Genomic DNA, 16,999 nt, shown 5'->3' with positions numbered 1-16,999 from the left:
CAAAATCAGAATTATTTTGAAACACCACTCAAGCTTACTGTACTAGTTTCCCTCCCTCCCTTCCTCATTTTTCCTTCTGCCTTTTGTGAATGCAACTGCTTCTGCAAGTTTGATATTAAGTCCCAGAATGGAAAATAGAGAAGATAAATTTTTCAGAAACAGCACCTCCGTAGCTAGCTTAGGTTTTTAAATCATTAGTCTTATAATGGGTTGTCAGTCCAATCAGAATGAAATGGATTGCACCATATATTAGTGTAGGAACAAATGTAATGGGGACATTTCAGTCAGAGCACAGTGGCAATAAAAGCTGTAAAGACTTTTTGCATAAAAGTCTTCACACTAGATTCAGCAATTATCAGAATACAACAAAATTACATTTCAAAATGGCAAGTTTTACACAAGAATAAGACTAAAAATGATGCATGCAGTAACAAATGGGGCACTTACAAACTACCATCTTTATTCTGAATAATTTGAGACTGATCACAGTTACTTTAGCACCACGAAAAACATTAAACATTCATTTCTTACCCTTCTAACAAAGCAGAACTTGAAAGACTGGAGTTAAGGCTAGCAAAATGTGTACCCTTTAATATCAAAAACAAAATACAAAATATGATGTCTATAAAGATACTTAAACATGCCAGTGTTGTCAGTATTAGCAAACATTTTAGTATAAAATCACTCTATTCTTAGCATATGCACTTCCAAAACATTACAGCTGTTGACACAAGATATATATAGACTAGAAGGCATACTGCACATATGCCAAAGCTTACATGACTAGAAACTCACTGGCTGGCTGGAACTCCACTGGTGCTGTGCTTGTCAACAGGGAGGCACGCAAAGAAAGGCATCACTTCTTCCTCAGCCATCTCTCACATTTCAGAACTACACCTCCTCTAGTGAGATGCAGACTGTTTGTGCATGCCCTGGTCCAAATACATTGTATTTATAGATACACACACTCTTAACAGCAGGGGGTCCTTTCTGACTTGTGTAACACTCCCAGCTCTCCAAAGGGGAATCTGGGCCCCAGAGCAGGCACTGCCTCTGCTCCCTGCCCAGAGGGCACGGCTGAGCCCCTGTGCAAGCAGCGGGGCTGGGAATGCCCAGCCAGCACAGGGAGAGCCTGGCTGTGTAAGCCGACCCAAATGGATGATGACCTGAAGGATTGCAGCACTGATCCCCAACCTGGCACAGACCCTTTGGGGCTGCAAGGACACCCCTCCTGTCCCTTTGACATTACTAGCCGAGGCAAGGACCTGAGCAGGCACTTCTGCTTTACAATGGCAACGTCCCTTTTTTACACCACGAGCCTGTGATCCAAGCACTCATCTGGTACCCACCCGTGAGAGCTGCCTCCCGCAGGGGTGATGCAACCCCACACCTCCCACCCCTCCAAAACCTGCCTGCTCTGCCGGGCTGTGTCTGCTCAAAGGCTTCATCCAGGGAAGGCTGGGAAGTACCACCCATTTCCAATGTGGTGGGCATCAGCTTGACAATCCAGTATCTCTGCAGGGAGGGGGAATTATGTGCCCACACATAGTGCATGAAGGGCCAAAGGAGAACAGCGTCAGTTGTCTGCCTCATCTAATGACAAATACATCCTGAAGAAAGGCCACAGAACAGCTACAGCATCTTTGACTCATGGGAGCAATTTTCAGGGACAATAAATTGTCACTGGAAATAAAATTAGAAAAATAATTTAAATGCTAATGCTGAACAGACAAAGAGCTGGATGCAAGAAATTCTAACTACATTATAATTTGAAGTCCAGGTCTGAGATTTGTACAGGTCTTCAAAAGTAGCCAGGACAAATCCATCAATACTTTACTAGTTATACATTGGATGCTCTTGCATAGCTGAGATGTAATTAAGAACCCAAAGGGTTTCCATCATTTCAGACTCTTTGCTGAACAGTTTTCTTTAGATTAAAAAGATCTCATACCTACTGAAAAAGTATGAAACCAATAAAACCTTAGTAAAATTAGTATTGGTTTCAAGATCTGTTGTATTAAATGACAGCATCACACAAGACTGGAAATTTCACGCTGCCATTTTAAATGAACCTGTTTCAATTCATTTTCTTCTTAAGATTTACCCTGAGAACATTCAATGAAAAGATGATTGCTTTGTTTATAGGATACAAGAACAATGTCTATAGAAAGTACTCTATGAACTGTTCTCAAGAGAGGGATAGATCAGAGTGATTTAAGGGTCCTTCTTGAATTAAGCTGCTATTTTAATTTTAGAGCCTACCAGACTAAGGCTTGCATGATTTGGGTCATCAAAGTAAGATTTCAGCAGGTTCCCCATGAATAGGTTTTCACACCTAAAAATAAATTGTTATGAAATCTTATTTGCATTTATTCAGTTAAAATAAAATGGAATATTCAGTTCTTTTCTCCACTTCTACAATATTAAATAGTTTAAAAATAAATTTAGTAAATAGTTGCTATTTGTGTAGGGCTTTTGATGTTTTAGTTTGTTTGGGGATTTATTTGTTGGGTTTTCTTAAAACAGTGTCATCTAACCTCATTTTTAAAACCTCAGGGCATACAGAATCTACAATCTCTCTCAATAAGTTTCTCAGTGGTTGCTCAGCCTCAGCACAAAGAATCTGAGCTTGTTTTTCAACTTACCTAGCTTTAGGACATAAACACCTTTATGCTTTTGTCTAGAAAAAGCATGTGCTACATTTCCTCCACAACTACAAACTAACAGAAAAGATGCTGATAGAGTTCTCAAACAGTAATTTACTTTATCTTCTCTGAAAAGCCTTTCCAATTTTAGCATTGCTGCAAAACAGGCACTGCATCAGAAATGGGTTTGTTTTTCCTACATTATCACACCAGCAGAGCTTCCTTCCCCCCAAACTCTGCTTCCCTCTCATCCAATATCCCACTCACTAGCTGGTTCTACCATAGGAATCACTCCTAAACAATCAGTCAATGCATCCTCCTCACAGAGGTCACGATTTTTGTGGGTTTTTTTGTTTGTTGGTTTGGGGATTTTTATAAATTTTACGTAAATATGAGAGTTTGGATTTTTTTTTTTTAAACAGCATGGCAATAATTCATCCATACTACTGATATACATACCATTTCCATGTCATTTATAAATCTTAACAACAATTATTTTCTATGCTCCCCCAGATAATTTATAGATGCAGAGCAGCAAGTTGGAAAGATGCCATAACTACACCGAGATACCTGCTCACAATCCTTTCAAATTGCACCAGTGATTTTAAAAAAGGAGCAGCTTTGGTTTTGGTATAAAACTCAGGGCTAAAAAACACATGAAATGCAAGATCTATGATGAACACTAATTTTTTATAACAAGACAACAGGAAATGAGAGTCTTTTACCACACTTAGCCAACAACACCTTCTGTGTTGCCCAAATAGAAAATAATACTGAATATCACGTTCTACAGGAACACTCCAGACAAGAGCAGCATTGGCTGTCAGCATCACTGTTGTAATGAAGGCAGTACTTTTAATTAACACTACTGTGCATATTTTAATGACATTTTTAGAAGTACTTGCAATGTGCCAAAGCACAAGTCCCAGTGAACCTGAAGGGACCTTGGTTTTCCAGATTGGCTTCCCCCCCCACCCCCCAGTCCATCCACATATGTCTCTCTAACATTTTAAGATTCAATTCTTTTGGACCTCACTCATGCAAAGTAGGGATTGAAATCCTGCAATATAAAAAATGCCTGAGCTTTGGTCTACAACAATTAGAATGCTTTGCATGATTATATTTAAAGAACTTCTGTCAGTTGCTAGATGTAAACATTAAATGCAATAGTATTGCTGTTCTGTATGGGGTTTCTGAGCAATTTACTACAACACTGGAAAAAGAAGAATGAAAATAAAAAAGATAATAAAGGCTATCATAAAAAATAAAAAACAGAAACCAAACAGTATGCCTCCATGGTTTATGTAAAGAACAGTTACTAATAAACAAAGCACTTGAATATGCATTTTGCCCAGATCACATTTAGTTTACTCTTTGCTAGGACAGTTTTAAATGAGGCAACAAAAATTATTGGTATTAAATGGACCTGAAATAAAAAATGATTAAGTATTCCAGTGATTGCTGAACCATATCCATAGATAAGCTGTGTGCTTAGAAGTGTTTTATGATAAACTGAAAAGCAGTGTTTTCATCTCAAAGTATTATGCTTTTAAGCATTTTTCAGAAAAAGAGGTTACTTGCTTGACAAACAGTGCATAATACCTAAGGATACATAAGCAATGGGGCCATTTGTTTAGGGTGTCAAGCAAAAAAATAGGATATGCAAAGACATTTCTTTATATTTGAAAAAAATATGGAGCCATATAATCTACAGGCAGTTGAGCACAGCTATAAAGACCTGTAATAAACCTGCATGTTCACATAGTGCAAAAATCTTTAATTGCTGAAAGTTGTTTTAATAGCTCGTGTATATTTCCACATTAAAAAAAACTTGGTATTGCACTTAGAATGTATCCTTTAAAGCTGTCTTGGTTTTATGAACAAAAAAAAAAAAAAAAAGAAATCCTAAGAAGTACAATAGAATAATATGAAATTTAGTCTAATTCACAATACTGCTCCAAAAAATTCATCAGTACAGTTTCAAAACTATCCACTACTATGAGGTTTGGCTGAAAAAAGATTTATAAACATACATCTTAAGGGTATTGCCTTCACCAAATAATAATAATAATAATAATAATAACAATAAAAAAAATCTATTACTCAGCAGCTTAACTTCTGAACGTGTTTGCACTTGGAGCTTGATTTGAACATATTCAAAACCTGAGCCCATCAAAAATGCCATCCTTAATGTTCTTTGGGCTACTGTGAAAGGTGAATGCAAACACAAGTGAGTGTTTCAACAGTTGTATAATAATTTAGCTTTCTAATGAAATAATCATTTCAGCAAGAAGATGTATATTTGTGTTCATGATAGAGAATTATAGAAGACTGTAAACAGCATGATAAACTTCAATAAAACAGATCAGTCGTAAGAGCTACTACATTATCCAGTATAAACACCCAAGGGCGTGCCTGCAGATGATGGATCATAGACATCATTGAAGAATCCTGGGTCAGTGAAGGAAAAACAGCTTTCACATTTCCAGAAATCAGTTCTGATGGATTATAAAAATATTCTCTTCACACACAGAATCACTACACACATACACACTAAAGCTACAAAACTTCAAATACCTTGAAAATGTGGCTTGAAATCAAATTCAAAGACTTGTCAAACAAGTTCAATGGTATAAAAGATTCTTGTAGCAGTTTTGCAATTTGAGCAATAGTTTGAGACTTCAGTATCATGTAGTATCTTCAGCCAACAAGTAGAAATCTGGTTTCAGTAAGAGGAGGTCAGGATGGTATAAGGAAAAGAAAAAAGCATCAAAAGCCAGAATCCAGTTCTTTGACTGGCTTTTCTCTCGTGTCCGACACCAAAGTGCTTTCATTCTCCAGCATTTTCTCAGTAGTTTCTCCATCAACAGGTTTTGCTCTCTCTTTCAACTTCTGCCGCTCGTGGACCCAGGGGATGAAACACAAAATGGCTCCTCCAATGAGGGGAGGGACTCCAGCCAGGTAAAAGGCCACATCGTAGGTGCCAAGCTTATCCCGCAGCAAACCTGGGAACAGAAAGTGACCACTCATAAATAAAGGGGCCTCAGGAATCTACAGAAAACAGGTCATGGCTTCAGGCTCAGAAACCCAAGAGCTGGCACAGATTATCACCACTAGAACCTGACAACCTGATGGCCAAACAGAGGTGTACACGGAGGCAGAAAGGTACTCCAGAGGTGACTTGGAGCAGTAATGAAGAGCTCAGTATGTCACCCCTCAACCAATTAAAAACTGCTTAATTACCATGCACTAAAAACATGCACCATCTTTCCTATTTGAAAGTTGTTCATTTGAGCCTCTCCAGCACCTGTATCTTGCCATGACTTAGAGAAATTCCCCCTCCTTTTGGAAACCACCTTTGATCAACATGCCCATTCGTCTAATTCTAGATATATATTGCATTCCTCGTGGCCTCTTACTAAGAAGTGTGCTTCCCAATAATTCTCTATTCTCTACAGAATTCACTCTAATAGCTCTCTCCAAATTCCTCCCATTAGTCAAATTCAATTTAAGTATTAATAGCTGGGATAGTAGGAAGCACCAAGTCCGTACTGTTCTAGCATTAAAATTTTGTCCTTTATAATGGTGCATAGTTCAATTACGTCTTATGAAGTACGTTTCACTCACCAAACCTCAGGGTAAATTATCACTGAAAATCATCAGTGGTGAGGAATATATAGCTTTAGGTATTTATTTCTACCTCCCAAGGACTTCCAAGTTTTCATCTTCAAAACTGGTAGTTTGTCAGTCTCCCACTAAAGGATGAATAAAGCCACTTAATATATTAATAATTATATATATAGAAAAATAATATATTCCTACTTATGAGGAGTAATTAAAGTGACTGGAGCCTTTAGCATCACATGGTAACATGAGCAAATTCTGGAATCCAGTTAATTTTCAGGTTTTAATTTGGAGGCCCTCTGTAACACGAGCAACCAATAGGCTGTCGCTTGTACAAACTGCAAAATATCAGGTCCTAAATCCAACTGGAAACCCATCTATCTTTTTTTTGAGGAATGTTTTACACCTGCATAACAATGAAGAAGACTGAGCAAACTTTGAAGAGTGCAATAAATTTACAACCCACGAGCAGCAGGTAAATTTCCCTTACCTTCTCAAGCACACACAGAGAAAACCTCAGATGTCAAAGCTCTGCACGTGATGCAGGAATGGGAAACATGGCCAAAAACTCATGCAAACATAGAAACACATTTACAGCTACAAACCCTGCCTACACTCACCTGCAATAGGTGGCCCAACTGTCATAGGCACTGACATGAGTCCAAGCAGAAACCCGATGGCCTGGGAGACATCCTGAGCCCCAACGAGCTCAAAGGCAATAGGAGCCATAATGCAAATGAAGCACCCATCAAACAGGCCCATGAAGAGACACACAGCAACGAGAGCTCCAAAGACATTGCACAGTGGAATCATCATAGACATCAGCCCAATAAAAAAGAATGAGGCCACCTAAATATGGACAAGGAAAAAAAAATATATAAAAATGCATTGCATCAAATTTGCAAATTGTAAGGGACCAGATGAACCTCCTTGCATTTGCAGGGAATTGAATTACCTGCCTGTATTTACTTTAAAATCAGTTTCCATGGATTACCACCATCAGAAGTTACATATTAAGATAAAACAAATATATCACTCACGACAGGCAAAGAAATTCCACCACCCATTTCACAAACTTTGAAAATGCAATTGTAATCCACTATCCTACAGGGATTGTGTAAGGTCATTTCTCATGCACTAAGAGTTTTTGAGAAATAAGTCACAGAAATATTAAAAGTTTAAGATAGCTGGAATACTGTAATTAGATTCCTCACTGCTGTAAGTAAAAATACCAGGATTACGAGTGGTTATTTCAGGGTGCTTATATTCAACAGAAGTGAAAACATTTAATTTTTCCATTTAAAAAAGTATCCTGATGTACTGCTGTAGTCATGCATACTTACAAAGATTTTCTAATATAATCTTAGATTATTTGTTTCAGATTAAAGGAATAAAACTGTCTTTCAGCAAAATGAAGCAAAATTAAAATAAAGAAAATAAAAGCAGTAACAGTTTTGCCTGTGCACCATCCATATGTAAGCACTGGGAACCAATGTTCCACCTAACTGCAATAAAACATCAAGGAATCTAAATTTATCCATGACAACAAATACTCCAGCAAAATGGTAATTCTTTCCTAAGAATTTTATTTCCATAATGCAGTGCAGACAATCCCCACTAGATGCCTCCCTTGCTATTCATTTTTACGAGACCAAATGAAGAACACCTCGAAATTGCCAATATGGAAGTAAATTAAAGCTCTCCCAATATCCCACTGCTAGTTCCTCAAAAAAAAAACAAACAAAAAAACCCCCAAAAAAACCAAAACAAAACAAAAAAAAACAAACCCCAAAACATCGTTTATAAGCGTGGAGGGAAAGAAGTGTATATCCTCCTTTCTCTCCAAGCTTCAGCATTTCTGGACCCTTTCTACAAAATCTCCTCAACCATGCACCACTTGTATTGCCATGGTCATACCCCTGTGTACTTGCACAGAACATATCTGACACCAAATTAGTGCCCGTCAAAGATCAAGAGATCCAAAATCCTTACTAGAGAAACATGGCTTAATTTTTTCCCCTATCTGGGGAAAGCCATATGAAATCATAATCTGGGATAGAATAGAGAAAGCAGAATCTAGAGAATCCCCAAAGGTTCTCAGTCACATGCTAAAGAACAGTAATTTCTTTCATTCCCAGCTGAAAACAGCCAGCAGGAAACAGATATTTTCTCAGTACTAAAAACAAAAATCAGAGATTCATAAACTTTGCACCAAAGGCTCCTAGTATCAAAAGCCAAACACTGAGTTTCCTAGAGTTTTGAAACTTCTCAAATTTGAATCTCCAATCAGTTAATTCTGCTTACTTATTAATAGTACCTGAAACCAAATCCTTTGGAACCCACAGTTCAGAAGGAATATAGAAGCAATAAACACATACCTGTAGATAGATTTTTTTTGCACCAGGAATATAATCTGCCACTCTGCCAAAGATCAATCTGCCAACTCCTGAAGTAATGCCCAGACACAGCAGAAGCACTTCTTCTGGCACGCTGTCACCAAACCTCTCTTTTACATGATTCATCTGTTTAAAAAGAGAAAATAAATTTGCTTTAGAATTAAAAAGATAGAACTTGGAAAACCTGAGTAAAGTAGAAGTAATCTGTCAGTCACTTACAAATTCAGCTACAAACAGTCATCTGATTTACTCTGCTTTTACAGATTTTAAAATGCAGGATTTTGTGCAACACAAAAAAAACCAATCTGAAATGCTTTGCTGCTTTATCCACAACTAATGAATTGAATCAGGAAAACAGGAAGGTTCAGTCTAATTAAGAATTAAAAAAAAAAAATTAGATAACTGAGAAGTGTTCTCTCCAACCACTCTAACTTTACTAATGATAGATTCAAAGTAACACAGAAGCCACACGGGCTACCAAGTTTGCAACATAGCTCAGGGCAGGAGCAAGAAGCAGAGAGCTGGAAACAAGACAGTGCAAGCAGGTGAGGCCCTTCGGAAGGTCTCATCCCAACATCCAAAATGTCCAGGGGCAAGGAGGAAGCGGGGCAGGAGACAGCTGCAGCGCCAAACACAACAGCAAGCACTCCCACGAGAGGGAGCAGCTTCAGCAGCAATGAGCAGGACAGACTGGAAGAATGATTTGCCAGCCACTGCAGCCTGAAGAACTAAAGCAACTGACCATCGACCACAACAGGATGAACTACCAGTCTCAGCAATTCCAACTTTTCAAGCCAGGGTTAAAAAAAAAAAAAAAACCACAAAAAAAACCCACAAAAAAAACCACCAAACAACACTATCTATCTATATGGATTTAGATTTTTTTTTATTCTCTCTACTTCCACAGTGTTTTTCATCTGTGGTTTTTGCTGTGATTTTTTTGGTTTTTGGTTTTGTTTTTATTTTTAATCATCCCCAAAGACCAGAAAATTATCCACAAGAGATTTTTTTCACTATCGCTTTTTGGAACATGTGTGGCAATACCAAATATGCCTAAATGGGTACTAGAAGATGTAGAAATCATTTGCACAGTCCTGCAATCTCCATGCTCATAAGTAGTTTTGAACAAGAAAAGTAAACAAGTAAAAACAAGTGAAAGTTCAGAGATGTGAAAGACCAAACAGAAGAAACCGATTTTCAGTAAAGATGTAGTAAGAACATTTGAGGGACAAGGTAACCACAGGCTGATATCACTTCAAACCAGAGAACCCTTAATTTCTCGTCTATAAAATGAAAATGCTTCATTTTAGTACATACTTCTAGAGCAAAATAGTCTCAATTCTTTCCTGGCCAGAAGGTTACTATACAAGCAGAGCCACTTTTTCCAACGAGAAAACAGGACTTGCTGAGTAAGAGCAATTTTCTTAAGTATAAAATCTGTTGGAGTTATTTTACCTGTCACAGAAAGCCTGTTAAATCTAATATTAATTTTCAAATATAACAGATTTTGTAAGAAAGAAAAAACCAAGGTTTATTTTAGTTTTAAAGAAAAACTTCTAACTTAAATTGAAGACAGGTTGCTTGCTCTGTTTTTTCCCTTGCTTTGTGAGACACATTTAGGAACCTGATGAAATTTTTCATCTGAAATGACATTTAAACATAAAAGATAAGCTGCTCTGCTTACTCCCTTTCTGCCAAAGGTGAGAAAAGGAAAAGCTGATAGTTTTCCCACCCCTACCTTTATGTGCTTATCAACACCTGCTGGCCCAGCTGGCAAGAGAAGCCAAGGCATTCTTTGCAATTTTTGTCACCTGCTCCACTTCCAGGTTTCTGCAGCCTCTAGATTGTTGAATTAGCAGGCCTGATCCATCCACTCCCTGGAGGCTTTTCAAGAGGCAAGATAAAGCTTTGCATCTAGATAACTATTAACCCTGCACCTGCAACTAAGTAACTGGATTTCTCAAAGCAGCACAGGGGGTGAAATGCTTCCCCTCTTCCATCAAGAAGGGAAAACCCTGATGCAATTAACTCCTTAAGCAAGAAATAACCAGTACTCATCCCAAATTTAAAATATCTAAATTACTCACTGGTTTGGTTGTTTTGGCTTGTGGATTTATTTTTTTGTTTTGTTCTTGTTTTTGTTTGGGTTGTTTTGGTTTTTTTCCTTCCACTACTCTTAAACACATGATAATCTTGAAGAAAGTTTCCAAGTAGATATAAGGAGAATTTTTTTCTTCAGGAAGGCAGTGGCCTAGGCTGTCCAGAGAACTTGTCCAGTCTCCTTCCTCTGAGGTTTTTCAGGACCAAATGCACAAAGCCCTGAGCAACCCGGCTTGATCTCTCAGAGCTGATGCTCAGATCCTAAACAGCATATTCAATCTTCAGTGACACAGTCACTAAGTAAGCAGCAGCAGTATTAACTGTCTGAAAACACAGCGATTCACGACTAATTCAGTACTGTAAGTGTAACTAGGTTAAATATAGTTATGAAGTAGCTCAAAGCAAGATTCAGATTTCCACAGTTTTTTAGCTGTTGGAACTACTCAAAGATCTCACGATGAGCAATTACTTGTGCATATTCTCAAGGCATCAACACTTTCCTCACTGCAGAACTATAGAGGTTGTAATTATACAACTCTTCAGGCATTGTCTACAGCAGCCAAATGGGGACCCAGCCACGCAAAGGCCAAAGCATTTCAGTGTGTGTTGTGCCTGTTCTCAGTAACGTAGCTGCTTCTTCACTCAGGGCTGTGTGCATGCTGAATTGCAGGTCTGATTTTTCCAAATGTAGAAAGAACCTAGTTAGCTCAGGCAAAACTACAGTCCAGAGTAGCACAGTTTCTTCATTTTTCAAAAAGATAATTTATCCTTGTACAATCCAGTTTTCCAAATAAAGATATATAGACAGTGAAGACGAGAACTGACTGCATCCCTGGCATTGGCATTCTCCTTTACACATACCTGTGCTCTCTGCTATCAGGGTGAGACACACAGATCTTGTCCAAATTCTCATTAGTGTTAGAATGAGATTAGAAGACCTATCAGCCAGTTGGTAGTGGCTGGAATGCTTTCTGATACACAGTTCTGGTTGACCTCTCTCCAACCAGCCAAGACTCAGGCTTTTCTAAACCCTCCCCTTCACTGCACATGCATTTCACCTACACTCACACAGTGGATCAAAGACATCAATCGGAGCAAAGCTGTAGCTCTTTTTTTTCCCAACACAAAGATCCTGAATCTGAAAGAAGTGCTTATGAACTAGTAAGAAATAATTCTGTCAACGCCTTTCTTCCCATTTTGGAGATTCCCAGTCAAACAAAGCTTTTGTAGGATAAATGCAATAGTCTCTCTGACCAAAACAGATGGCCAATGGCAGCATAAAACCTAGGAAACTCTGAGCACATTAAAATCACCTTTTTCTTCAATTATTGGTGCAAGTCCTGCTGTCTGACACTTTCACTGTAAACAAGCATAAGGATAAAAGGAAATGCTTAAGGAGTACTGCTGGTACCATTTGTATACTAGAAATATTATTGACTGCTCCAAATTAAATTTTCTGAAAGAGCTGAGGGGGTGTAGAAGCCTAGAAGATAAGGGGGCTCATGTGCATGTCTCAAACACTGATAGCTAGATAGCTGTGGAGCCAACCAAGGATTGCTGGTAGTAACAGCCAAGGATTGTTGGCAATAACATACTGTGAAAAAAACAGTGTGTGGCTGGAGAAGGAGGCTATACAAAGGTAGGGCAGCACTTTTCCAGGACAAACGTCCTTGTTCTGGCTCCTGGAGATAAGCGTAACAGAACAGTGCAAGTGCAGGAATGAGGTCAAGAAGGCAGTATGGATTGTAGGGTGGAATCAGCACCAAAAGCCCTAAAACTCCAAAACCCATTTCCAGGAAGGTCTACAAGAACAGACTGTGCATAACTTTCTCAGCTGGATCAACGCTGGAGCCAGGATTGGTGATCTTTCTTTGCAGTGAGTTGTCCTGGATGATTGGAAGTTTAAGAAAGTGCTAAGAAGCAGAGCATAAATTAACTCTGGATAAAGTCACTGTTTATTCTCCAACATACGGACTCACCACAAAAACGGGGGGTAAGGAGAGCGAGAAACAGAAAAAAAAACTTGGTTGCCAGCGAGCTTTATATGATACTGGGAGCCAGGAAGACCATTTAAGGCAAATACATTTCTAGTCCAGATTCCACCACAGAAACTTTCACTGGTAAGCAAAAAAACCCAGCAAAACGAGCCAGCAACTCCCGCACTTCTACAGAAAAGATGATCTTCATGTTAAGAGACAGAAATAGCATTACTAATACCTAATCTGGATCGATTTTTTAAGGGATTGCCAATATTCTGAGATGATTTCTATGAAATACTACTTAAGCTAAGTGTCTTCACATGACAAAAATGCATATACACATCATTGAGAAATTCCTGCTGACACACTTGCCCCAACAGTGGTAATACCTCTTTTTATCTCTTGTCAATTTAAATTATGTAAAGAACAAGGAAAAAATTAAATAAACAAGGTGATTCATTACATGCAAACAGCAAACTTTTCTCTTATTCCATTGAGTAAAGCAGATTAACCACAATAATTCATACACCATGAAGATTCAGAACAAGCATAATCTGAATTTCTTAAGTAAACCTGAACACAACAGTTAACAGGTTAACTGTTAAGCCTATTTAACATAAAAACCCTAAGCATTAAAAATTCAAAAATACTCAAGGCTGACAATTACACAGTTCGAAAAATTTGAGGGTTTTTTTTTTCAAAAAAGAGCAAGTCCTGAAGCCATATGCCCTAAATAGTAATACTATTTTTTTCAAATCTCAGAGCTGTTAGTGTTATCCTAAAGAGTATGTGAAGGAAACCAGTGGCTTGGTGTGGCTTGGGCAGCAGCAGCAAGACAGATAAGGCACACACGCATCTTTGGAAACTCACAGTGACTGAACACAAGGATGCAGAATAAAGTCAGGGATCCACAACAAATGAAGTGTTATGTAAACAAGGGATGAGAGTTAAATTATTGGATAAAACCTTAAAATTTAAAAACATTATTTTAAATTATTCCTATTTGTGACTACAATCCCTATTTTACAGTCTTAGTTCCAGCAGTGTTTCCAGGGCCTACTTTACTCTCAAAACTCAGCTATGTCCAAAATCAGCTACTATCAGAACATCTTAGAGAGTTACAGGTCAATCACATTAATTTGAATTTCCAGAATAACAGCAGAACTTTTTAAAATCATCTAACAGGTAACATCACAAACTAAGGACCAACACAGATTTGTGGGGGGAAAAAGGAAAACAAACAACCCACCTTAATTCCTCTACTTTCTCTAATCTCATCTTCCTATTGTCTCAACCATGTAATGAGGCTGATGCTGCAAATAAAAGCTCGAGGACCATACCCCAGCAGTCGTTTGTGAGAAACCTCCCCAATACACGAATCCTTGTGGTATTTACTAATGTAATAAAATGTTTACAACTTATGCAATTAAAACCAAGCACATTATATGATATGCTACCATTAAGAAATTACAGAATATCAAAGCAATGGATTAGGATATCCTGTACAAATCCTGTACAATGCTACTGTCATGTCCTAAGAGACGCTGACGTCCTTGCTCAACAAGAGCATCTGTGCTGCTCATATCACATCTCTCAAAACTAGACTCCTTAAACCATAGCACCTAGGCAAGTAAAATCTAAACAGATTCTCAAACAGAGGTTCAAGCACCACAGAATTCCCAGGGCATCCATAGCACTTCAGTATTAGAGCTCTACTTGTGGACATAGTCATAATCTCCTAAGCTTTCACAAACCTGGGTGAAGCACCTGACTCATTCTACTGGAGAACAGAAGAAAGCTTTTAATTGTCTCAATTCTTCAAGACAGTCCTAAATACACTGCCAAGTATCTAGTGGATCAGGGCCTTGAGAAATTGAATCAAGTAGTCAAATTTTCATTTAAATCCTAAGGAAAAGATGACAACAATAGTCTCTCCTCCTTACACAGAGATACAGTCCTTACTCAGGATACAGACATTTATGTTCCCTTTTTTTTTTTTTTTTTCCTAGAGCAATCCAAAACCACTTTTCCCTTTTCTAGGAAATACTCCACTCAGTAGTAATGAAAAAATTAACCCAATCATCAGAAAAGAACCTGGAAAATAGCTCAGAGCTTGACAATTGCTACAATCAAATAGAAAGAGCTAGGTTCTGAGATCTCAACAGAAGATTCAAAACACATGGTGAGATAATTCACAAGTCTGAATAGGACTTAAAAAGGAAAGATGTTTTCCATACAGCTCTTCCTGGAGCAGGAACTGGACACAGAAGGTGGTCTGTATATGAGAGAAGCAATTTGGCAATGGGAGTTTGTTACTTTGTATGAGGACCACAGGGCAAAACCAGTTGTGATCTCAGATTTCTGGGCATGTGAAGAGCTTCAAGAGTTCAAGAGGTTTTAAGCGTCCAAAGACAGAATTTTGAGTTTACCATTAAAATTACAAAAAAAAAAAAAAAGATAACACACTCTGCAATTTACTCTGACTTTGAATTATACACTCCATCTGCTATCTGAATAGTTTGTACTATGCCAGAGCACCTGAAGTAGTGTGCTGTTAGAGACAGATACAAAGGAAATCACAATGAAACTCAGACCTTTCAGCCTGCCAATATTGCAGATCTGAGGAAGACTGCTTTGCTCTTATCCTTCAGGGTCACCATGTAGTTTGCACCTGAGCATACCTGCTACCTATTTTTTTTTAAATTTCATTTACTTACATTCTAAAAAAAAAAGCCCAGAAAACCTTTGGTTTATTCTTGTTTGTTTCTATTCTTTCTGTATATTTTCAAATATTATTTGTCTTCAGTACTCATTTGACAAACATATCTAAAATATGCTTTCAATAGCAATTACAAATATAAAGTAGGAAATAATTTCTTTCTTTTCCCACTACCACCCCCAATGTCCAAAGTAGACAATCTAACCAAGAATAAATACTTCCAGGTCAACATTAAGGAATACTGGAACAGAAATGGGTGCACAGGATAATGACAGAAATGGGAAAATAGAAGTGGGATAAAGGGGGAAAATTTCACTAACCTGGGCAGTCAAACTGCAGCAGATGTTGAGATCTGAAGGGAGATAAATGCAAAGATTAGAAAAGCAAGTAAAGCACAGGAAGCCACTGAAGATTTTGGGTCTCAGAGATATCTGCTTAATAATTACATCAGACCTTTACAAAACCAGTGTCTTGTTAGTCTTCCATTGGAGAAAGAAATATGATAGATTAAGTGGATGAGAAAGGTAACAGCGCTCAAACTGAGAGCTATACCTAGTTTAAGCTTTTTCAGAATACCTACAGTATAGAGAAATCTGTTTGGCACAGTTATGGTTAGTACTGGACATAATTTAAAGGATACTTTCCTACCATTACAAGACTAACAGCAGATTCTGGGAAATAAAAGACGTGGTAGACTTCAGACAAATGACTGATGTAGGAGATTGGAAGAAATGAAGAGGTTTCTTGAATAGCAGCCCATAAAAGCAAATGAATGGAGTGATGGAGGCTGTTTTCCAGTTTGAATAAATAAATAAAATATCCAGACACACCCATTGGATATTCAGCATTATTTTACACAACATTCTAAAAGTAGCAAATTTATAGCATAATACGGGTGGTTCACAAAACAGACAGTACTTACCTCACAAGAACCGACGTGTTATTGCCTTACAAGATGTATTATGTGTATGCACTTTACTGTGGATATGCAGACTTTGTACATGAAAGCTTAGAGATTTTTGGTAACTAGAGTCCTTAGAGTATAGACCAGACTCTTCACCATGCTCTGCCCTCAGACAGAGGAAAACATTTATCTCTGTGCTTCCATTTGTCTCCACTGGGGAATCCAGGAGTGTAAGAATTAAAGGGAGGAGAGAAGTACAGGACTTTACACACAATGCAAAACTTGAACAGCTTCACATACTGCAAGGCAAATCCTTTCTACTTATGGCTCCTTGGGCAAGTCTCCCACTGCAGAGAACACGGAGCCACTGCCACTGTCTGTGGACAAGGACAGAAGCTAAAACACTCATTTCTCAAATGAGGAGATATAATTTAGAGATGTCATATCTAACAACATTCCGGGAACACACCTGAGTGTGTTCTCCCCTCAGGGGAGGCTTGAAGAGTTACAGAAATATTTGTAAGAAATGTTATCGATGATGACTAGGGTCTTGCTGGGCAGGACATCAAACACTGCAGTGAGATGCATCCTGTCTATAATAGCTTATCCTTATACAGTAGCTCAGATCTGCC

General features: G+C 38.1%; 1 protein-coding gene across 1 annotated transcript in view; it reads right to left on the bottom strand.

Moving 5' to 3' along the window:
- Positions 1 to 440: 440 nt before the first annotated feature.
- The window catches only part of SLC16A10 (solute carrier family 16 member 10), a 66,911-nt gene continuing 50,352 nt past the window's right edge, over positions 441 to 16,999 (bottom strand). The window contains exons 4-6 of the mRNA XM_084201866.1: positions 8,648 to 8,791; positions 6,890 to 7,118; positions 441 to 5,650 (exon numbers count right to left, since the gene is read on the bottom strand). Of these exons, the coding sequence (XP_084057992.1) occupies positions 5,415 to 5,650; positions 6,890 to 7,118; positions 8,648 to 8,791 (609 nt within the window). The 3' untranslated portion in view covers positions 441 to 5,414. The remainder of the gene's footprint in view (positions 5,651 to 6,889; positions 7,119 to 8,647; positions 8,792 to 16,999) is intronic.

Source organism: Fringilla coelebs (assembly GCF_963513975.1).
Source record: "Fringilla coelebs genome assembly, chromosome: 3".
Classification (NCBI taxonomy): Eukaryota; Metazoa; Chordata; class Aves; order Passeriformes; family Fringillidae; genus Fringilla; species Fringilla coelebs.
Note: the sequence above shows the minus strand (reverse complement) of the source record. Positions and strands in the feature narration are given on the sequence as shown.